The sequence below is a fragment of the Doryrhamphus excisus genome, chromosome 7, assembly GCF_030265055.1.
Source record: "Doryrhamphus excisus isolate RoL2022-K1 chromosome 7, RoL_Dexc_1.0, whole genome shotgun sequence".
In the NCBI taxonomy this organism is placed as follows: Eukaryota; Metazoa; Chordata; class Actinopteri; order Syngnathiformes; family Syngnathidae; genus Doryrhamphus; species Doryrhamphus excisus.
Window position 1 is genome coordinate 18,810,926 of NC_080472.1, and position 22,001 is coordinate 18,832,926.

Genomic DNA, 22,001 nt, shown 5'->3' on the forward strand with positions numbered 1-22,001 from the left:
GTCTGCACGCTAACCACTCAATCACCGTACAGCCCCACTTCCAGGGTGTTAGACATAATATGTTTAGGCCATGTTCAATCCACTTAATTGTACGAGTGTCACGGGACAGCCAACTCACGAGACGAGACGATAGACGGGATCGCCTTATTTAGGGATTATGTCACGACCAAACAGGTTTCTAGCACTGAATCTAATATAATTAGAAGTCACTTTAGACGTCACATTTACTGCTGGTCCTTGAACATAACCCTGGAGAAAGCTGGGATCAACCGTAGGCTGTACCTAATCTTGTGGCACTGTGAGTGTATTATTGTTACACTTAAAAGGCACTTTTTTCCCAGAGCGGAATAAATGTTTCATTTGAAACTATAAGGCCTTCTGACTTCATTCCCAACCACATGACGGCCCTCGCTGCTGAATATTTGATTGGGTTTAAAAAAATAATAATAATAAAAAAAAGCATCAGCCATCAGAGTGAGTGGAAGAGCCGCCGCTTCATACGCCAACGTGTGATGTCGATGTCGCCAAGCGGCGTCCCCGACATGTCATTCACGTTTCCAAACAAAAGACAAAACTTTCCCTCCTTTTTTGCTGCTTAAAATGTGGCACACTTGTTTTCCCCAGACGGATAGAAAAAAAAAAACGCACTGAAAGCGAAACAGACCTTGCATGTTTTGACAGTACGAGGCTTGCAAGCAGGATTCCTTAGCCTAACGTTGCATTTAATGCTCACTCTGTATTTTTTGCACAACAGAGCAGTGATTTTTTTTTTTTTACCATACAAAACAACAAAGTAATCCATGAAAGAAGTCAAATAAGTCATATGTGAGGAATATGTGAGATGACTAGAGAGGAAGAAAAAGCCAGATATGAAAGACACATTGAAGGTGGAGGAGAGGCTGAGGCTGGAATACAAAGAGATATGTGTGTGTGTGTGTGTGTGTGTGTGCGGCAGGTGTGTGTGTATGTCCCCATGGTCCTTCGAGCTGTCTTCTCCTATTGATCAGCTCATATTGATCTGGTTTGGCACATAAGCCCCGACACACTCGCACACACGCTACACGCTTGACTTGATTCGCTGGGCTTTGACACAAGGGACATGGGGGGGAACATTGTTAACGCCCATGAGAGCAAAAAAAAAAAAAAGAATACACAATAATGCACATAGCGGTCAATTCATTAGAAACACACTGGATAGTGTAATTCACCAGTTCACCACTAGGCAGAGCAACTATGCTCACATTATGACAAAATATAGTGTTGTGGCTATATGTGAGCTTTGTTTGTTTTTTTACATAAATATCATCACTGAATGAGAATTTTTGTGTGTATGTGCACGCACACACACACACACACACACACACACACACACACCTTCTGCTGCTGTCATGGCTGCGAGCTGTCAAAATCAGCCTCCTCCTCCTCCTCCTCTCTCTCTTGCCGAGCTTGTCTATCCTCTTTCTTTCTCTCCGTGCCTGCACTTTTTTTCTACACGTCTCTCCTCCATATTTGTGTGTCTTTGCATCTACATTTTGCCTCCTCAACACGCATTACCGTCCTCTCTCCCGTCAACTCTGGGACGCCCATTTACATACAAATGGGCCTTGACAAAAGGAATAAGCGCTGTGAATGCAGCACGCTCCGTGTGTCCGTGTTCACAGCCATTCAAACACGTTGTTCACATGCAAATGCAAACAAACAAATGCAGGTCATGTGACAAATGTGCTTTTTTTTTTTTTTTTAAGATGTAAACACAAGCATCTCCGGGTGCAAAATATGGTGCCATTAGAAATATTGTTAGCGCCATGGTGGTTGCCCTGTGGCAACACAAGGATCCTTTGCAATGTCATCGTAACCTAGCTGTGTGTCACAGCGACATAACATACTTTATGAATAGGATTTTTGCACAATACATTGTGGAAAAATACACAACACTCAACACTGCACATGTTTAACTGTATTGTAAACATAATGGCTCATTTGTGTAGCGCCTCCTGTGGGTTATGCTACCAATGCTGGGGAACTGCACTTTTTGGGGGAAATCATTCATAATCCGTATGTAAAACATGAACACATATTTCCCTTTTTCTGTGTATGATAACACAAGAAAACGACATATAAGCTAGTTTACAACACTTACGATGTCCGCTCGCCATGGGATGGCTGTGTCTTCCAGCAATTTTCTTCAAATCGTCTAAATCCAATTAATCCTTCCGAAAATATTAGCAAAAAATACTATTACATTTAAAATGACTTGTGTAATATTGTTTAAGACAAGATTGTGCAACAATATGGATGCTAAAAAAACACACTATATCATATTCTCTCTGGAAAACAAACTCCAGGCTCTCAGCGATGGCAAGTAAGTATTACTTGCAGTGTTTTGCAGAGTATTTTACTATAAGATTTTGCTTTACTTCCATGTATACATGACTACATGATAATGGCATAACAGTACAATGGATCCATGCAAAAATCTGGTAAAGAAAATGTAATTTTTAATGTTTGTTCTTGTGCGGGGGTGCTGGAGCCTATCCCAGCTGTCAAGCCAGATATGCTGGAGCTGATCCCAGCTGTCTTCAGGCGAGAGGCGGGGTACACCCTGGACTGGTGGCCAGCCAATCACAGGGCACATATAGACAAACAACCATTCACACTCACATTCATACCTATGGACAATTTGGAGTCGCTAATTAACCTAGCATGTTTTTGGAATGTGGGAGGAAACCGGAGTACCCGGAGAAAACCCACGCATGCACGGGGAGAACATGCAAACTCCACACAGAGATGGCCGAGGGTGGAATTGAACTCTTGTAGTCAGCAGTAGAACATAGGTTAGTTTCAGTAAAATATCAGTTCCCCACTAAAAAAGGGAGACTACACCAACATTCATTCATTCATTCATTCATTTTCTACCTCTTATCCTCACGAGGGTCGCAGGGGTGCTGGAGCCTATCCCAACCGTCATTGGGCGAGAGGCGGGGTACACCCTGGACTGGTGGCCAGCCAGCCAATCACAGGGCACATATAGACAAACAACCATTCACACTCACATTCATACCTATGGACAATTTGGAGTCGCCAATTAACCTAGCATGTTTTTGGAATGTGGGAGGAAACCGGAGTACCCGGAGAAAACCCACGCATGTACAGAGATGGCCGAGGGTGGAATTGAACCCCGGTCTCCTGGCAGTGAGGTCTGCGCGCTAACCACTCGACCACCGTGCCGCCCTGTACCAAAACATCTTAACCTTATTTAGAAAACAACACACTATTCTTACAATCATGGCAGTGTGTGTGTGTGTGTGTGTAGGAAGATTTAATGTAGGAAGATTTAAAAGAAAATGTATATATTCTGTACGGGGGAGAAGAAGGAGGAGGAAAGAGAACATTGTGAAAAAAAGCCTCCTTAAGTGTGTGTGTGTGTGTGTGTGTCACTTGAATGACATCTGATCCTGCAGAGTATGGTAAAGACCAATGTGTGTGTGTGTGTGTGTGTTTTGTGGCCTGTATCTGTCCTCCTTTCTGTGTGGGTGGTAAAACATGTGTGTGTGTGTGTGTGTGTGCACGCAGTTGAGGACAAAGAGGACATGCACATCAACACAGCACCATCCTTTTTCTTTATTATTTTAATTTGAGCACTCTCTAATGTGCCATAAAAGTTATATGAACGCCAAACACTTTGACTTTCTGCAGTAGACCAGACTAATCTCACACATACACACCATTGTTTCGGCAGCCATTTTATTCTCAGTCAGTATTTTGTACGCAAATGACTTCTCCGCATACTAATTACACCTCCTAAAGGTCTATAGATGATCATTAAGTGTTTCGGTACATCATCTATCATGAATATTTGAACTTGTACTACAATGAAAAACTACAAATGGAAGACAAGCTGCTGACTTCACCTGTGGTTTGCAGTCATGTGACTCGCAGGGGAAGGAAACACAAAGAGGAAGACAACACACACACACACACACATAAGCTTATCGATTTTGTGCACGAACACTATGCTGTCACCGCATACAGTGCAAGTCTGTGATGACCCCCCTCCACCCCTTATACATGTGTAAATGTGACACTTGACACTTGTCACCCCCCCTCCTCCTCCATGCCACTGTGATCCTCCCTCTTTCCTCATCGTCTTGCACCGATCTTTCTCCACATGTAGGTGTACACACATTACCACTGAAGATAAAAAAATAACGACAAAATAGATACGTACACCAGGGGTGGGGGTGGGGGGGGGGCACACTATTACAGTATATTAAGGATGCAAAAACTACTGTAAAAACTTCTATTTAATTTTTAATTCAATAATATAAAGTCCTGGGCTGCACGGCGGTCGAGTGGTTAGCATGCAGACCTCAAAGCTAGGAGACCCGAGTTCAATCCCACCCTCGGCCATCTCTGTGCGGAGTTTGCATATTCTTGCTGGGTTTTCTCCGGGTACTCCGGTTTCCTCCCACATTCCAAAAACATGCTAGGTTAATTGGCGACACCTCGGAAATGCTGGAGAGACTTAGTCTCTCAAGTGGCTTGGGAACGCCCCAGGATCCACCGGGAGGAGCAGGACGAAGTAGACAGTGAGAGAAAGCGATAATGTAACATTGACTATAGGGGTGTTATATCATGCCTAGAGGGCTCTAATAATGTTAAAAATTGTATTTAGAAGGTCGTAAACGTATGCTCTAATGACAAAAATATTACATTCATGAATGAGAAACCCAAAAATAAACAACCTAATTAACAAAAGTCATGTTGTTTTAAGGCTGCACAGTGTACGAGTGGTTAGCGTGCAGACCATACAGCTTGGACACCCGTGTTCGAGGTCTTCGAGTTTGCATGTTCTTGTGTGTGGGTTTTCCAAAAACATGCTAGGTTAATTAGCGACTCCAAATTGTCCATAGGTATGAATGTGAGTGTGAATGGTTGTTTGTCTATATGTGCCCTGTGATTGGCTGGCTGGCCACCAGTTCAGGGTGTACCCCGCCTCTCGCCCGAAGACAGCTGGGATAGGCTCCAGTCCATACCCACGACTGAAAAGAGTACTGAATTAGAAGCCCGCTGGCCAATTGTTGTTCGAGCCCCACAAGTGAACTGTTCAAGGATGCGAGCCCCGAGGGCTCAACGATGCGTCCACATGCATCACTGCTTCTATTCAAGACCAAACATTTTTGTTAAATAAATATATTCCTTTTTGTGACCTTAAAAATACTTATTGTTAGCCATTCAGATCGCTTTGAGGCTATTCCCATAACAGCCACTAGAGCATGGTATATCTTCTTAAGGCACAATACTAAAGAAATGTATATACTTTACAGTAGTATTACTTTATTTACTATCCACTGAAGATGATGGAAATCACAATGATTATTGTTTAAATAGCTGTCAACACAAGTGAATAGCAAGCTAATTGTGTCTGCTCTTGCCTACAGTCAACAATGCAGAGTATATACTATATACTGTATATACTACGTATATACTATACTGCTATACAAGCTGTACACTGGCTACTCTAAAGTATAATATCCCTTGAGAATACATAAGAAATGGTTGCTGTTTTCAAAAAAATCTCTTTTTGGACACACAACCCAGCACCAAAAAGGAGATGCGGCATCCTCCCTTCTACTTTCCATCGCTCCCCAAAATTCCCGGCATTCCTCTCACATTCCGGCTTCACCTCCTCGACCTCAGCTCCACTGCGGTGCCCACGTTTGGAGGTCATGACCGCTTCCAGCACCTCTCTCCCTTCCACCTCCTGCTCCTACCCAGCATGCCAGTGGTGGTGGTGGTGGGGGCTTGGCCTGAGACCTCCACCCCCAGCGGGGCTTCCTGAGGCTCAGGCCGGCTGGCGCGGCAGGCGGCCTGGCACACCTCCAGTTACAGTTGCTTCCTAGTGCTTCATGTTGGTCATTTCATTTTAAATATAAACCATATAGTAGAACATTAGATATGGTGACATAAAGGCCAAAATGAATGTTCTGCAGAGAAAAAAAAAAAGAGAGGGATGGCGGGGGCCTAATTTGGTATTTCCTTTCTGGACATGGGAGGAAGGGCCATTGCCCTGGAGTGCACACACACACACACACACACACACACACACACACACACACACACAGCTCTCCTTTAATGACCCTTAAATGTGGCCTTAGGCACTGGAGCCTTGGAGAGAAACCAAAGATAACATACGAGCACAAATAGCAAAAGTTAATTTACAGTATTCTATGGTTGCATGACATAAAAAGTATGCATATGACATGTCCTCACAACAACACACACACACACACACACACATACACATACACCGATGCAGGAGTTCAACTGGAGGTTAGACCTTCAGGCTCCTGCTCTCAAAAGAGAGACAGAGAGAGAATTCATGAGCAGCCCGGCGCCCACTGCTGGGATTACTGTGCACACACACACACACACACACACACACATGCAGGAAAAAAATGGAGGATAAATGAAGAATAAAAAAAGGCAGCAAATGAATAATAAGCTCAAGAAGAGACGTGGTTCTGCTGATGGGTAGGTAGGTATAGGAGATGGGTAGAAAGATAGATTGGGGGGGGGGGGTGTGGGGGGGCTCTGACTGTCTTTGATCGTCCCAGCAGAAATAATCAACAAAGCCCTGGAGCTGGACCTGGACCTGGACCTGTGTGTGTGTGTGTTTGTGTATGTGTCATGGGATGGGATGGGGGGGTATTGCGGCAGCATGCCAAGACTGGCCCCCACCAGGAGCAACATCAAAGCCACCCCCCCCCGCCGTCTATCACCACAGCCTTTCTATTTTCATCTCCTGTTGTCCACTCATACAAGCAACGTAATGTTTCCAAACACACACCTCATTGTCATCTTCATCAGCAGGTTGTCATGGGAGCAGGTGTGTGTGTGTGTGTGTGTGTGTGTGTGTGTGTGTGTGTGTGCAAAGCTCATCTCCACTTACATTTCACACGCATACGTCCGATTGAATTAAAGCGGCAGAATAGAAGACGTTGAACGCCTGCTGTTTGAAATTAAAAGGCCTTGTCTATTCTCTTCCATTTCATCATAGCGAGGCTGTGAAAGGATTGTAAAAAAAAAAAAAAAAAAAAAAAAAAACTCAATAAAAAAATCAAATTAAATCCGTCTTTGCTTTCTTACATGAAGACATTTTTTAATTTTTTTTTTTTTAAATGTGCTTTTTCTGCACGGCCCTCGCCACAAAGAAATATGGATATAAATGTCATGACATAATTGAGAAGGCTGTGAAATATATAAATTGGTTATAAAACATAAAATAATATCAGTCACTAAATAAGTAAAGTTTCATTAGTACTAGTATCGGATTCAAATCCTTCAGTATTTCATGCGGGGGTGTCACCGGACACCTGACGGACGATACTCGGGATTGGGGCCATGGGCACCAGGCTAGATTTCAATATGAATTTTAAGAAAACTTTTAAAATATATATAATTGGACAGGCGGCACGGTGGTTGAGTGGTTAGCGCGCAGACCTCACAGCTCCGAGACCAGGGTTCAATTCCACCTGTCCATCTCTGTGTGGAGTTTCTCCCTGTGCATGCGTGGGTTTCCTCCCACATTCCAAAAACATGCTAGGTTAATTGGCGACTCCAAATTGTCCATAGGTATGAATGTGAGTGTGAATGGTTGTTTGTCTATAAGATATGCCTTTAAGATATGCCTTTATTCGTCCCTCAGTGGGGAAATTTGTAAAATTTTGTCTATATGTGCCCTGTGATTGGCTGGCTGGCCACCAGTCCACAGTGTACCCCGCCTCTCACCTGAAGACAGCTGGGATAGGCTCCAGCACGACCCTCGTGAGGATAAGCAGTAGAAAATGAATGAATTAATGAGTTTTCCTCCTTTTTTGTGTGGAAGTGGTAAGTTTTTGGCTTCTTATTTTGTCTTTCCCCACCCTCGGCCATCTCTGTGTGGAGTTTGAATGTTCTCCCTGTGCATGCGTGGGTTTTCTCCGGGTACTCTGGTTTCCTCCCACATTCCAAAAACATGCTAGGTTAATTGACGCCTCCAAATTGTCCATAGGTATGAATGTGAGTGTGAATGGTTGTTTGTCTATATGTGCCCTGTGATTGGCTGGGTAGCCACCAGTCCAGGGTGTACCCCGCCTCTCGCCCGAAGACAGCTGGGATAGGCTCCAGCACCCCTGCGACCCTTGTGAGGATAAGAGGTAGAAAATGAATGAATGTTGGTGTAGTCTCCCTTTTTTAGTGGGGAACTGATATTTTCCTGAAACTAACCTATGTTCTACTGCTGACTACTAAAGAGTTTAATTCCACCCTCCGCCATCTCTTTGTGGAGTTTAGGTGTCTACTTTAGCTTTGGTGAGAGCCGGCAGGGGGGGGGTTGGTACACACAGTAATTCACCCCGGGACTATTCAAGTTGGGGGTGTTGCCACTTGGATGAAGAACCATTTTGTTGTGGTTTTGGGGTCTTTCCTTTTGCTCCTGCATGTGACAGACTCCAGTTCTTCGGATCTTTTTTTTTTTTTAATGTTGCGCCCCAAATTCCAGTCTCTTCCTGCTTGTCTGTTCTACCTTCTTTTCCCTTCCACTCCCCATATTCCACTCTCTCGTCCATGTTTCCACTCCTGCCTCTCTAACACACACACACACACACACCAGAGCAGTAGTCATTCTACTTATAGCCTCGCCATAAATCAACCTGTCATTCTCCGTCATGCTGGCTGCATTTCGCTGAGGCTTGTGGCAAAGGCGCACACACACACACACACACACACACACACGAGAGTAAGGGATGGCACACACGGCCACACAAAGACCCACACAAGGCATCCAAGAAGTGTTCACGCAAATACAGAAAGGCACAAACGGGTTACAAGTGTAGAAACACAACACACACACATGTTGTTCAGGTGTACCTAATATAATGTCCATGAGGCATTGTTGCCACATTATGGCGGGCTATTAAACATGAACATTATGATGACGATAATGGTCATTTAATGGAGTGATAACACGCGTGAATCGGTGATTCGAAGACGGCGGTTTTTGTTATGCGCCATTGACTTGACGGGGCAACGCGCTGTAAACAAGAGTGATGGATTACAACGAAAAGGGGGGGGGGGCTAGCATGACTGACATTGAAAGTCAACTTTCTGCGCCGTGAGTGACGCGAGGTACTTTTTTTTTTACTTCATAAAATACGACTTGGACGGCACGGCGGTCTAGTGGTTAGCGCGCAGACCTCACAGCTATAGGAGACCAGGGTTCAATTCCACCCCATGTTCTCCCCGTGCATGCGTGGGTTTTCTCCGGGTACTCCGGTTTCCTCCCACATTCCAAAAACATGCTAGGTTAATTAGCAACTCCAAATTGTCCATAGGTATGAATGTGAGTGTGAATGGTTGTTTGTCTATAGTATGTGCCCTGTGATTGGCTGGCTGGCCACCAGTCCAGGGTGTACCCCGCCTCTCGCCCGAAGACAGCTGGGATAGGCTCCAGCACCCCCCGCGACCCTCGTGAGGATAAGAGGTAGAAAATGAATGAATGAATGTTGGTGTAGTCTCCCTTTTTTAGTGGGGAACTGATATTTTCCTAAAACTAACCTATGTTCTACTGCTGACTACTAAAGAGTTCAATTCCACCCTGGGCCATCTCATCCCATTATCAATAATAATAATAATAATAATAATAATAATAATACTCAGCTGCACGGGGGTCGAGTGGTTAGCGCGTAGACTTCACAGCTAGGAGACCAGGGTTCAATTCCACCCTCAGGCATCTCTGTGTGGAGTTTGCATGTTCTCCCGGTGCATGCGTGGGTTTTCTCCGGGTACTCCGGTTTCCTCCCACATTCCAAAAACATGCTAGGTTAATTAGCGACTCCAAATTGTCCATAGGTATGAATGTGAGTGTGAATGGTTGTTTGTCTATATGTGCCCTGTGATTGGCTGGCGACCAGTCCAGGGTGTACCCCGCCTCTCGCCCGAAGACAGCTGGGATAGGCTCCAGCACCCCTGCGACCCTCAAGAGGAAAAGCGGTAGAAAATGAATGAATGAATGAAAATACGGCTTTGTAGAATGAAGTGGAACATGATGCAAAGCAGACAGAACACACACACACACGGAGAACATTTTCAAGGTCGCATTTTCAGTTTTACACAAGTCATCCTCTCTCGGTGCTTCAGTGCATGCTCTCCTCCTCTGCATTCTTCCCTCATCCTCACTCCATCCCACACACACACACACACACACACACACACACACACACACTCCAGAGATGTGTCCGTTGCTCTGACCTCTCTCTCTCTCTCTCTGGGGAGTGTTGGCTGTCTGCCCAGCTCTCTCTCTCTCCGAGCCTCACACTTTCTCTTTTGTATCCTCCGTCTTTGTTCTCTATCTCCATCTATTGATCTATCTATTTTTCTAATCTCCTTTTGTCTCGCCTCTCCTGTGCCTACCCTCCTCCTCCTCCTCCTCCTCCTCCACCACCACGCACGGCCGTGCATCCTCTTATCTCTTCATCCTCTCCGCTGTCATCCCCGCACTTATCTCCTGGTCCCCTCTCCTCGCCTCCCGTATCACATCTCCTGCTATCTCCTCTGTTTTTTAAGCGCCTCAGCCTCATCGCTCATGCCTCTCCACTCCACTCCAGCCTGCTGCTGCTGGGACTTTGCAGCCAGCTTCAGGTGCCTCTCTATGGGCACGGTGCCCATAGAGGGCTGGCTAAGATGCAAGAGAGAGGCGAAAGGGGAGGGGGGGTGGGATTTCTGTTGAGTCACGCTTTGTGTCAACTAAAGCAACATCAATGTTTTCTCAAGTTTTGATTTAAAATGTCACGTATTTCATTCATTCATTTTCTACCGCTTATCCTCACGAGGGTCGCGGGGGTGCTGCTCCCACATTCCAAAAACATGCTAGGTTAATTGGCGACTCCAAATTGTCCATAGGTATGAATGTGAGTGTGAATGGTTGTTTGTCTATATGTGCCCTGTGATTGGCTGGCCACCAGTCCAGGGTGTACCCCGCCTCTCGCTAGAAGACAGCTGGGATAGGCTCCAACACTCCCCGCCCGTGACCCTCATGAGGATAAGCGGTAGAAAATGAATGAATGCACCTACGAGTTGGTGGTTGGGTACCCCTGAAATAGAGGCTCTTCTGTGGACAGGACTGCAATCTATTTGTGGCAGTGTCTTGACTTGATTAGTTGCTCTACAGGGGTCCGATTACGCTTTAAATGTAGCAACAAACTTGCTGAGTCGGGAGCAGCAATCCCTGCGGCTGCATCCTCGTATTCTTTGGCATTGATGCGTGCATCATGATGCGTTTATGAGCCTGGGCAAACATCTATTTGTGGCGGGACGCCACAATGCATTAAAAAACACTCATCTTATTCATTATTTTTTTGCAGGCTGCACTAAAGCAGCAAAGTCACACGTTTCTGAACAGTTATGAAGCTAATGCACATATTTTACTGTACATTAGCAAAACTCATGGCATGTTGTATGAATGACAAATAGGTTAATTAAGGTTAAATAATTCACTAGTATAGTTGCATTATTTGAGGCAATTATAATCACTTTCGGGCCAATTCAGTGAAATTGGATCATTTCCCGCAGCACACCTGATGATCTCTCATGGCACCATTTGCAATAAAACGTTTCACTTCTGTACAAGGATGGAGCATTCAGTGCAAGTGGGGGATAAAAGATATAAATAAAGTAAGCTGGATCTTATTTTGATGCTATTTTACATTAAATATGACCTAAAAATATAACAACAATACGAGTAAAGTGGCTTTTATTGTTATTCCCCAGCTGGACATCACCCCTGTGCCCTTTTGACGTAGCGTCCACTTGTGTCAGTGACGCAGCGCCCTCTGTCTGTGACCACTAGGACTGCAGCGATAGAAAGAAGTCTCTCGACTTTCTGTAGACATCTTTCCAGAAGGTGATTTAACGACATAACTTGAAAGAATGTGTAAAACACATTTGCTAAAATATGCTGCAATATTCTGGAAGGAAATAGAAACAAAATGTGTTACTGAGGTGTTTTTTTCATCCAAATGTTAACAGAGAACGAAAGTGCTTGTTCAGCACAAAGTTCGTGTTTCACAACAGTAAAGTACTGGGAAAAAAATGGAATAAGACTAATAAGTAACGCTAGAAAACGAGCTGTGTAATTATTTCCACTAAAATACACATAAAAGCATATTTTATTTGTAAAGTGTATTATTGGTTTAATATGAATAGCTCTAAAACGAAGAAAATAATCCTAAAAGAAAAGCAAAACTCCAATTCTAGTGTAATTTGATGGGTTGTAGTAGCGGGGTGTTACCAGTAGAAGGCAGCGTTTCTTCTCATCTGAATGGCAGGGCTATTATTTTTCATTGACAAGGCCAGAGATATATTTATTTCACAAAAAAGTTCATAAATCTAAAGAAGTTAAGTGTACTTGGAGATGTTTCATGTTTTGAGGAGCTTAATAGGTCAACAGTATTGAAAAATTCTGTGAAAAATCAGCATCACTGGCAATTTTTTGTTCTTGCTATGGATGTCACAGAAATATTATTCAGGTTCATTTCCATTGTTTCTCGTCCGTGAATATAAATAAGAAAACATAAGTTTCTGAATGATGTGTGGATGTGATGGAACCGGGTCAGAGGAGGTTAAATCGGACGTGTGGCTTGCGGTGGGGAGGCCAATGCAGCACGCCAGCCGGCCAGAGCCTTTTATATACACAATAACTACAATTAAGCGCATAGTGCTGCTAGCGTAGAATCCACAAGTTGTTTTTTTTTTTTTTTTTGGTGAAAAAAAGGTCTCACATTCTCACGCACACACACACTAACCGGTTAGGAATTTAGCTTGAATGGTGACATGACATCACTGCATCCAACCTTGAGGAACCCCAGCATATATCATCATTAGGATTGGATTTGGACTCATGTTGATTATTTGGCTGCAGAGATTGTTGTGTTAGTTCCTGGTACCTGTGTGCTCATGCACAGAGGTCAAAGTTCACCATAAATCTTCATATGCTGTGCTCCCTCCTAACTAAAACACACACATGCATGCTTTAAAGTTCACTTTCAGGATTTTACAACACAAAAATACAAATTCATACATGTAGTTTTATGAGACGAGAGCTGAGAGAGACGGTTGTGCATCATTTTTAACCCAAAATAGAAGCACCGCATAGTATTTAGGCTAAATACACACGTTACATTTCACCACAAGCTGACATATGAGCACATTTTTTCTTATGTTGAGAGCAACCGTGGAGGCGAAAGTACTGAAAAGTCCCAACAGCAATGGCAACTTTACAATCACAGCTTCAAATGCAAGAAAAATACTTAAAAAAAAACAAAACTTTTTTTTTATACTTGCACACAAACTAACCACAATGCAATTGTTTCAATTTAATATACAACTTATTCTTACCTTATCAGCTTGATGCCACTTCGTCTGCTAAGGTGTTCCCAAAAAGAGTCCGAAAAGTGCGGCTGAGAAATGTCCAACAACTCCACTTAGTTGTGCTTTTATTTTGACAGTCGCGATGACTTCACCTTAAAAGTCCCTTTTCTTGGGTCACACAAAGTCCATTTATGAAAAAAAAGACACTTAAACAAGCGTCCAATGAGGAAAAAAACTATTAAAAGTCCACTTTGCAATAGCTAACGACACCAAAGCTAGCTTGGTCCGAACAACAGGTGTCAGGAACAGTGAGTTTTAATGAAAACAGACGTCCAACAAAGTCCTCCAACACCGAAGAAGAAAAAAACGGAAGTAGAATATCTTAATATGCTAAGTAGTTACCTAGCTAGTTTGACACCCTAAAAGTTGTGGTTCCCACTGTCGAATCTGCTCCTCCGTGGAGTGGAAAGTGTCAAAGTGAGGAGGAGGAGGAGGATAGGAAGGGGTGTTTCTAACTAAAGAAGGTGTGTCCATCAAAGTGGAGCAAATTTGGGGAGGGAAAGAAGAGGTTGTCAGGGATACGGTTTGAACCCACACCGCCATAACGAGGCCATCTGGACGCATGCGCAGTAAAGGCTGACTATTAAAAGCGTATCATTGAATTATGAGGCATTCATGAACCCACGTTTTGGGTCGAAATATATAAACACGGTATTAATCAATGCAGGTCTACACCAACATTGAACACACAATATTGTTAAATTGTTTGTGTTGTTGTTGTTTACACAACTAAAATAACTAAATTACATTTTTTGTGATTTGTTAACTGTTTTGGTAGATAGAATTTGAATTTGGTGTGTTTTACTGAGATGTAGTAACTACTAAATTGATTGATTTTCAATGTGTTGGTATGTTTTTAGAAAAAAAAACTGTGTCAGGAGTGGGATTTGAACCCACGCCTCCATCTGGAGACCAGAATTCCCAGTTTGGGGAAGGTTTGTGACCCTTGAGTCTGGCGCCTTAGACCACTCGGCCATCCTGACTTACATTAAGTTGAATAAATGTCAATACAAACAAACACAAACCCTTTTTATTCCAACTCTTAAATTGACACCAAGTGCTGAAACATGTTTTTGTGCCAAGGTGGACAAAAAGCGGAAAAGGGAATTGCTGGATGTTTGGACTGTCGGTGGCTATGACATTTTTTTCGTAGATAACATAATAATTGACATATATGTACGTTTGTGTATTTATTCATTTTAATGTAAGTCAGGATGGCCGAGTGGTCTAAGGCGCCAGACTCAAGGGTCGCAAAACTTCCCCAAACTGGGAATTCTGGTCTCCAAATGGAGGCGTGGGTTCAAATCCCACTCCTGACACAGTTTTGTTTGGTCCAAAAATATACCAAAACACTGAAAATCAATCAATTTAGTAGTTACTACATCTAAAACTGTGTCAGGAGTGGGATTTGAACCCACGCCTCCATTTGGAGACCAGAATTCCCAGATTAGGGAAGGTTTGTGACCCTTGAGTCTGGCGCCTTAGACCACTCGGCCATCCTGACATACATTAAACTGAATAAATGTCAATACAAACAAACACAAAACCTTTTTATTCCAACTCTTAAATTGACACCAAGTGCTGAAACATGTTTTTGTGCCAAGATGGCAAAAAAGTGGAAAAGGGAATTGCTGGATGTTTGGACTGTCGGTGGCTATGACATTTTTTTGTGATTTGTTAACTGTTTTGGTAGCTAACATAATAATTGACATATATGTAAGTTTGTGTATATATTCAGTTTAATGTATGTCAGGATGGCCGAGTGGTCTAAGGCGCCAGACTCAAGGGTCACAAACCTTCCCTAAACTGGGAATTCTGGTCTCCAAATGGAGGCGTGGGTTCAAATCCCACTCCTGACACAGTTTTAGACGTAGTAACTACTAAATTGACTGATTTTCAGTGTTTTGGTATATTTTTTAGAAAAAAAAATGTGTCAGGAATGGGATTTGAACCCACGCCTCCATTTGGAGACCAGAATTCCCAGTTTGGGGAAGGTTTGTGACCCTTGAGTCTGGCGCCTTAGACCACTCGGCCATCCTGACATACATTAAACCGAATAAATACACAAACTTACATATATGTCAATACAAACAAAACCTTTTTATTCCATCTCTTAAATTGACACCAAGTGCTGAAACGTGTTTGTTTTTGCGCCAAAGTGGAGAAAAAGTGGAAAAGGGAATTGCTGGAAGTTTGGACTGTCGATTTTTGAAACCAAGTGCTGAAACATGTTTTTGTAGATAGAATTGGAATTTGGTGTGTTTTCTTGAGACGTAGTAACTACTAAATTGACTGATTTTCAGTGTTTTGGTATATTAAAAAAAAAAAACTGTGTCAGGAGTGGGATTTGAACCCACGCCTCCATTTCGAGACCAGAATTCCCAGTTTGGGGAAGATTTGTATATGTAAGTTTGTAGGTTTAATTAGCTTTTTGTATGTCAGGATGGCCGAGTGGTCTAAGGCGCCAGACTCAAGGGTCACAAACCTTCCCCAGACTGGGAATTCTGGTCTCCAAATGGAGGCGTGGGTTCAAATCCCACTCCTGACACAGTTTTTTTTTTCTAAAAAAAATATACCAAAACACTGAAAATCAGTCAATTTAGTAGTTACTACATCTAAAACTGTGTCAGGAGTGGGATTTGAACCCACGCCTCCATTTGGAGACCAGAATTCCCAGATTAGGGAAGGTTTGTGACCCTTGAGTCTGGCGCCTTAGACCACTCGGCCATCCTGACATACATTAAAATGAATAAATGTCAATACAAACAAACACAAAACCTTTTTATTCCAACTCTTAAATTGACACCAAGTGCTGAAACATGTTTTTGTGCCAAGGTGGATAAAAAGCGGAAAAGGGAATTGCTGGATGTTTGGACTGTCGGTGGCTATGACATTTTTTGTGATTTGTTAACAGTTTTGGTAGATAACATAATAATTGACATATATGTAAGTTTGTGTATTTATTCAGTTTAATGTAAGTCAGGATGGCCGAGTGGTCTAAGGCGCCAGACTCAAGGGTCACAAACCTTCCCTAAACTGGGAATTCTGGTCTCCAAATGGAGGCGTGGGTTCAAATCCCACTCCTGACACAGTTTTAGACGTAGTAACAACTAAATTGATTGAGTTTCAGTGTTTTGGTATATTTTTAGACCAAAAAAGCTGTGTCAGGAGTGGGATTTGAACCCACGCCTCCATTTGGAGACCAGAATTCCAGTTTGGGGAAAGTTTGTGAACCTTGAGTCTGGCGCCTTAGACCACTCGGCCATCCTGACATACATTACACCGAATAAATACACAAACTTACATATATGTCAATTATTATGTTATCTACCAAAACAGTTAACAAATCACAAAAAATGTCATTGCCACCGACAGTCCAAACATCCAGCAATTCCCTTTTCCACTTTTTTTCCAATTTGGCACAAAAACATGTTTCAGCACTTGGTGTCAATTTAAGAGTTGGAATAAAAAGTTTTTGTGTTTGTTTGTATTGACATTTATTCAGTTTAATGTATGTCAGGATGGCCGAGTGGTCTAAGGCGCCAGACTCAAGGGTCACAAACCTTCCCCAAATTGGGAATTCTGGTCTCCAGATGGAGGCGTGGGTTCAAATCCCACTCCTGACACAGTTTTAGACGTAGTAACTACTAATCAACAATAAAAGAAACATCATTAATCATCATTTGCATGCTAAATACTAGCAGACTAAGCAACTTGTGATAACATCCATTAATGTGTATGATTTAGCGCATGGTTTATTTTGGATCGGCTTATTGGCTTGAGTGGACTTTTTTCCTGAATGTACCTCTGTGCACTGACTGCACTACATGCTTTAAAACGGAAAAAAAGAGCTAAAAATGTACCTTTTAAGGCAGGGGTCTCAAACACGCGGCCCGCGGGCACTAGTTTGAGGCCCCCGCCTTGATATGAAAGTTTAATGTTTGATATGGATGCTGTATGGTATCATGTACCCAGAAAAAATTATTACGTTTGATTAATGTTCATGTTAAAAGTTAAATAACTGTTAATAGTTATCCTCCCTATCCGTGTGGAAGTGGTAAGCTTTTGGCTTTTTAAGTTTAAAGGAAATAACTTGAAGGCTACCGTTTAGGTCGCTAGCTCTCTAGTTTGCGAGTTAGCATGTGTCTCAAGACCCTGCAGTTGCGCAATATGTTGTAAATAAAAAGAGTATAAATGTGACTATAGTCGTGTTTTGTCATGTCTACAGGGCTCTAATAATGCTTTGTTCATTTTAATCTGAAAAAAAATAATTTGTCTACCCACCAACTATATGTGGTTTCTTAAGTTTTTATTATTTGCCGTTTTATTATTATTATTATTATATTATTTATTTATTACTGATTGATTGATATTCTTTATTCTTGATTTGTTTATTTATTTTTCATCTTATTTTGTGTAGAAAATTAAAAGTAAGATATTTGAGAACAGTGGAATGTTTTATCAGAGCTTTTCTTGTAGAAAATTGGAACCAAAGCGAAGTTTTATACATTTTTTTGTTTTTAATAAATGTGTTTTTTTTTTTGAAAACCTGATGCGGCCCAGCCTTGCCCAGGTAAATCGAGTTTGAGACCCCTGTTTTAAGGTGAAGGTGTTGTCAACTATTTGGTGCAGCAAGAGTTAAAAAAAAGTGTAACAGGAAGCTGCAACTACACAGATAGGGAAAAAAAGCGGGCTGTGGAATAATGTCATTATATTGTGGGAGGATAGGAAAATAAAGCAGCAGCGGTGTGACAAGATAAGGAATACAGAGTAAGCGCGGCGTGCACGTGAAAGGACCAGATAATGGCATCGAGAGGCGGACACATTTGTCTTCGAGCCGGATCTCCAAAAAACCAATCCATAAAATGATATTACACACAAAATGTGAGGCAAAAGCGTCTCCCTCTTTTATTCCATTCATTCATCCACAATGTGGCGATTCCCAGTATTGGTAAATTGTCTACTTAGTTAGTGTTTTACATATACATATACACATATATATATATATTAGCAAAAGCAAAAATATGTAACATTTATACCCCCCTCCCAATCCAAAAACAACAGAATTCCTTCCTTGGAGTAAAGGGATGACTGCGAGGAGTCCTGAAGGGGACACCACAGAAGAAGAAAGATAGCAGCAAAAAGACAAACCAGTGTGCACGTCAACACTCACTGTACACGGTGATTAAGCAAGATGGTGGATATCTACACCGATGGGCGTCTACTTGGTCAGCTGCTGTCCTCCAGGGCGTTGACCACCTGCTCCAAAATGTCGGGGCAGCGGTCGGCGATCTGCTGAAGCACCTGGTTGGCGTACTCCTGGAGCTCCGCACCCTCCCTCTCGCACAGCGCTAACTCTGCCTCCAACTGGGTGGGGACAAAAGGGGACATAAGCACACGTTTTGGAAAGCCAACCAGAAAATATTTTTGGAATATATTGTGTTTGGATTTGTTGAGTCAGGGGCCAGGGGCCAGTGACCACCGGGCCAGGGGCCAGGGACCAGGGACAAAAGTCCAGGGACCAGGCACCATGGGCCAGGGACCACACGGCCAGGGACCAGCGACCAGGGGCCAGGCACCAGGGGCCACAAGGCCAGGGACCAGGGTCCAGGGTCCAGGGTCCAGGGTCCAGGGACCAGGGACCAGGGACCAGGGACCAGGGACCAGGGACCAGGGACCAGGGACCAGGGACCAGGGGCCAGGGGCCAGGGACAAAAGTCCAGGCACCTTGGGCCACGGACCACGGGACCAGCGACCAGTGGCCAGGCGCCAGAGGCCAGGGACCAGCGACCAGGGGCCAAGGGCCAGGCACCAGGGGCCACGAGGCCAGGGACCAGGGACCAGGGACCAGGGACCAGGGACCAGGGACCAGGGGCCAGGGACCAGGGACCAGGGACCAGGGACCAGGGACCAGGGACCAGGGACCAGGGGCCAAGGGCCAGGCACCAGGAGCCACGAGGCCAGGGACCAGGAACCAGGGGCCAGGGACCACGGACCAGGGATCAGGGACCAGGAACCAGGGGCCAGGTACCAGGGACAAAAGTCAAGGGACCAGGCACCTTGGGCCACGGACCACAGGACCAGAAACCAGTGGCCAGGCGCCAGAGGCCAGGGACCAGGGACCAAAGTCCAGGGACCAGGCACCTTGGGCCACGGACCACAAGGCCAGGGAACAGGGACCAGCAACCAGGGGCCATGTGACCAGGGGCCATGGGACCAGGGACCAGCGGCCAGAGGCCAAGGGGCCACACTATAGTGTCACTATATATATATATATATATATATATATACATGACTGGTTCAAGACCATACCTGCATGACCACCATTCGCAGGGTAAAAACAAACCCAATAAAAATAAGTACATTTTAAAAAAAAAGGTCTATTATTTATTAATAGTGTTGCATCAGTCCATTAAAGTGTAACAGCTTATTTGACCCCTTGACTGCTTTTTTTTTTGGCTGCAATCACTCAGAAAAACACGGCAGTAAAGATAAGATAGGGAGCTGATTGAGGATTTAGAAAAGGTGTCTGCCCCCCCCCCCCCCCCCCCCCCGGCCTTGACCTTATTCGAGAAGAAAAGTCGACAAGTGATACAACGTCAGACGTGCCGAGGATGAAATAAATGGCTTGATGAGGCAAGTCCTGCTTTTGGAATCAAACCTTAAACTGTTTGCACAAGTGCTCTTTTTATGAGCTGCTGAAAGAACGTGGGATATTTTCACATGCTTTGGCGGACCTTGGCGTGTGCAACGCTGCAGAAACAACCTCTAAAGCTTTGAATTTGCGTTCATACCGTATGACATATGTTTTATATATGTACACGTGTGTGTGTGTGTGTGTGTTGCAAAGAAGGATCCTCCTGATTTAGTGTGTGACTGAGGTTGGCGGAAAGCACAGATATAAAGTGCAGGTTGTTGAAGATGATTTTTACGACGGCCATTAAGGCTCCATTATCGTGATGGATTGTTATCTGCAGGCACACACACACACACACACACACACACACACACACACGATATAGGTCTCTCCGTTATCAGTATAGGACCGAAATGAGATGCGTGTGTATGTAGACCTTGAACGTCTGCAACCGGGCCGCTACAAATGGGGCCAAAACCGACCATTGAACGATATCAGACCGCCACCCCCTGTGAGTTCGGTTCGAAACTCGAGCGAGCGACCAGAGGCAACCCAAACAGTCCATCTGCGATCAATTGAATGCAGCACGAATGAGAATATTCACAGCGATCTTGACCCATATGGAGGATCTGTGACCAAGGGTCCTAACCTCCAATTTCAGCCCCGCCCAATTTTATGTAAATACATTATCCTCACAAGGGTCGCGGGGGGTGCTGGAGCCTATCCCAGCTGTCTTTGGGCGTTGGATTGTTCACCCACTAATAGGGAACGTGAGCTGGTATTAGACTGACAGGTTAGTTTTACCCTACTGATGATGTGTAGTCAGGTGTGGACTGGTGGCCAGCCAATCACAGGGCACATATAGACAAACAACCATTCACACTCACATTCATACCTATGGACAATTTGGAGTCATATGTTTTTTTTTTGAAATGTGGGAGGAAACCGGAGTACCCGGAGAAAACCCACGCATGCACGGGGAGAACATGCAAACTCCACGCAGAGATGGCCGAAGGTGGAATTGAACCCTGGTGTCCTAGCTGTAAGGTCTGCGCGCTAACCACTCGATCACCGTGCAGCCCCTCTTCCAGGGTGATAGACATAATATGTTTAGGCCATGTTCAATCCACTTAATAGTACAAGTGTCACGGGACAGCCAACTCACGAGACGAGACGATAGACGCGATCGTGTTCAGGATTTTGGTCGATGGGCAAAATTAATTCATTCATTCATTTTCTACCGCTTATCCATCACGAGGGTCGTGGAGGGTGCTGGAGCCTATCCCAGCTGTCTTTGGGCGAGAGGCGGGGTACACCCTGGACTGGTGGCCAGCCAATCACAGGGCACATATAGACAAACAACCATTCACACTCACATTCATACCTATGGACAATTTGGAGTCGCTAATTAACCTAGCATGTTTTTGGAATGTGGGAGGAAGCCGGAGTACCCGGAGAAAACCCACGCATGCACGGGGAGAACGTATGAATGTGAGTGTGAATGGTTGTTTGTCTATATGTGCCCTGTGATTGGCTGGCCACCAGTCCAGGGTGTACCCCGCATCTCTCGCTCGAAGACAGCTGGGATAGGCTCCAGCATGCTCCGTGACCCTCGTGAGGATAAGCAGTAGAAAATGAATGAATGAATGTTTCAGCAAGCAGGTGACCTAGATCCTTTGTTTGATGGACCTTGAACGCACCATATGCTGAATATGCTAACGTTTTACGTATTTGGTCCCAAATGCTAATACTACGTGGGAGTGCATAAAGGTTTACTGAGTAACTGTTACATCCCAGTGACGTAATCGCTCCAAAAAACAAACCCCGTGCTCGTACTTGCGGATGGCGGGTCTTTATTCATTTTTTGCCTTGAATTTTATGTTTTTTGTCTCAGTTT

General features: G+C 44.0%; 2 protein-coding genes and 10 non-coding genes across 20 annotated transcripts in view; 5 read left to right on the forward strand and 7 right to left on the reverse strand.

Annotated features, from left to right (window-relative positions):
• The window catches only part of wnt5b (wingless-type MMTV integration site family, member 5b), a 53,278-nt gene extending 39,102 nt beyond the window's left edge, over positions 1-14,176 (reverse strand). The window contains exon 1 of the mRNA XM_058077723.1: positions 13,435-14,176. The gene's annotated coding sequence lies outside the window, so the exon portion shown is untranslated. The remainder of the gene's footprint in view (positions 1-13,434) is intronic.
• A 163-nt stretch (positions 14,177-14,339) lies between these two features.
• Positions 14,340-14,450, reverse strand: trnal-caa (transfer RNA leucine (anticodon CAA)). Its single transcript has 2 exons — positions 14,413-14,450; positions 14,340-14,385 (listed from the first exon to the last, which is right to left on the reverse strand). It is a non-coding gene; the product is annotated as a tRNA-Leu (tRNA).
• A 225-nt stretch (positions 14,451-14,675) lies between these two features.
• Positions 14,676-14,786, forward strand: trnal-caa (transfer RNA leucine (anticodon CAA)). Its single transcript has 2 exons — positions 14,676-14,713; positions 14,741-14,786. It is a non-coding gene; the product is annotated as a tRNA-Leu (tRNA).
• Positions 14,787-14,860: 74 nt separating this feature from the next.
• On the reverse strand, positions 14,861-14,971 carry trnal-caa (transfer RNA leucine (anticodon CAA)). The gene is made up of 2 exons: positions 14,934-14,971; positions 14,861-14,906 (listed from the first exon to the last, which is right to left on the reverse strand). It is a non-coding gene; the product is annotated as a tRNA-Leu (tRNA).
• Positions 14,972-15,215: 244 nt separating this feature from the next.
• trnal-caa (transfer RNA leucine (anticodon CAA)) lies at positions 15,216-15,326 on the forward strand. Its single transcript has 2 exons — positions 15,216-15,253; positions 15,281-15,326. It is a non-coding gene; the product is annotated as a tRNA-Leu (tRNA).
• A 72-nt stretch (positions 15,327-15,398) lies between these two features.
• Positions 15,399-15,509, reverse strand: trnal-caa (transfer RNA leucine (anticodon CAA)). Its single transcript has 2 exons — positions 15,472-15,509; positions 15,399-15,444 (listed from the first exon to the last, which is right to left on the reverse strand). It is a non-coding gene; the product is annotated as a tRNA-Leu (tRNA).
• Positions 15,510-15,904: 395 nt separating this feature from the next.
• On the forward strand, positions 15,905-16,015 carry trnal-caa (transfer RNA leucine (anticodon CAA)). The gene is made up of 2 exons: positions 15,905-15,942; positions 15,970-16,015. It is a non-coding gene; the product is annotated as a tRNA-Leu (tRNA).
• Positions 16,016-16,091: 76 nt separating this feature from the next.
• Positions 16,092-16,202, reverse strand: trnal-caa (transfer RNA leucine (anticodon CAA)). Its single transcript has 2 exons — positions 16,165-16,202; positions 16,092-16,137 (listed from the first exon to the last, which is right to left on the reverse strand). It is a non-coding gene; the product is annotated as a tRNA-Leu (tRNA).
• A 243-nt stretch (positions 16,203-16,445) lies between these two features.
• trnal-caa (transfer RNA leucine (anticodon CAA)) lies at positions 16,446-16,556 on the forward strand. The gene is made up of 2 exons: positions 16,446-16,483; positions 16,511-16,556. It is a non-coding gene; the product is annotated as a tRNA-Leu (tRNA).
• Positions 16,557-16,629: 73 nt separating this feature from the next.
• trnal-caa (transfer RNA leucine (anticodon CAA)) lies at positions 16,630-16,739 on the reverse strand. Its single transcript has 2 exons — positions 16,702-16,739; positions 16,630-16,675 (listed from the first exon to the last, which is right to left on the reverse strand). It is a non-coding gene; the product is annotated as a tRNA-Leu (tRNA).
• Positions 16,740-16,982: 243 nt separating this feature from the next.
• Positions 16,983-17,093, forward strand: trnal-caa (transfer RNA leucine (anticodon CAA)). Its single transcript has 2 exons — positions 16,983-17,020; positions 17,048-17,093. It is a non-coding gene; the product is annotated as a tRNA-Leu (tRNA).
• An 815-nt stretch (positions 17,094-17,908) lies between these two features.
• LOC131132354 (ELKS/Rab6-interacting/CAST family member 1-like) overlaps positions 17,909-22,001 on the reverse strand; it is a 91,897-nt gene continuing 87,804 nt past the window's right edge. For 2 of the 9 annotated variants that reach the window (XM_058077916.1, XM_058077908.1), the window contains one exon: positions 17,909-18,834. In XM_058077916.1, coding sequence (XP_057933899.1) covers positions 18,697-18,834 — 138 coding nt within the window. In that variant the 3' untranslated portion in view covers positions 17,909-18,696. The remainder of the gene's footprint in view (positions 18,835-22,001) is intronic. The other 7 variants (XM_058077909.1, XM_058077910.1, XM_058077913.1 and 4 more) reach the window with 5 other exon arrangements.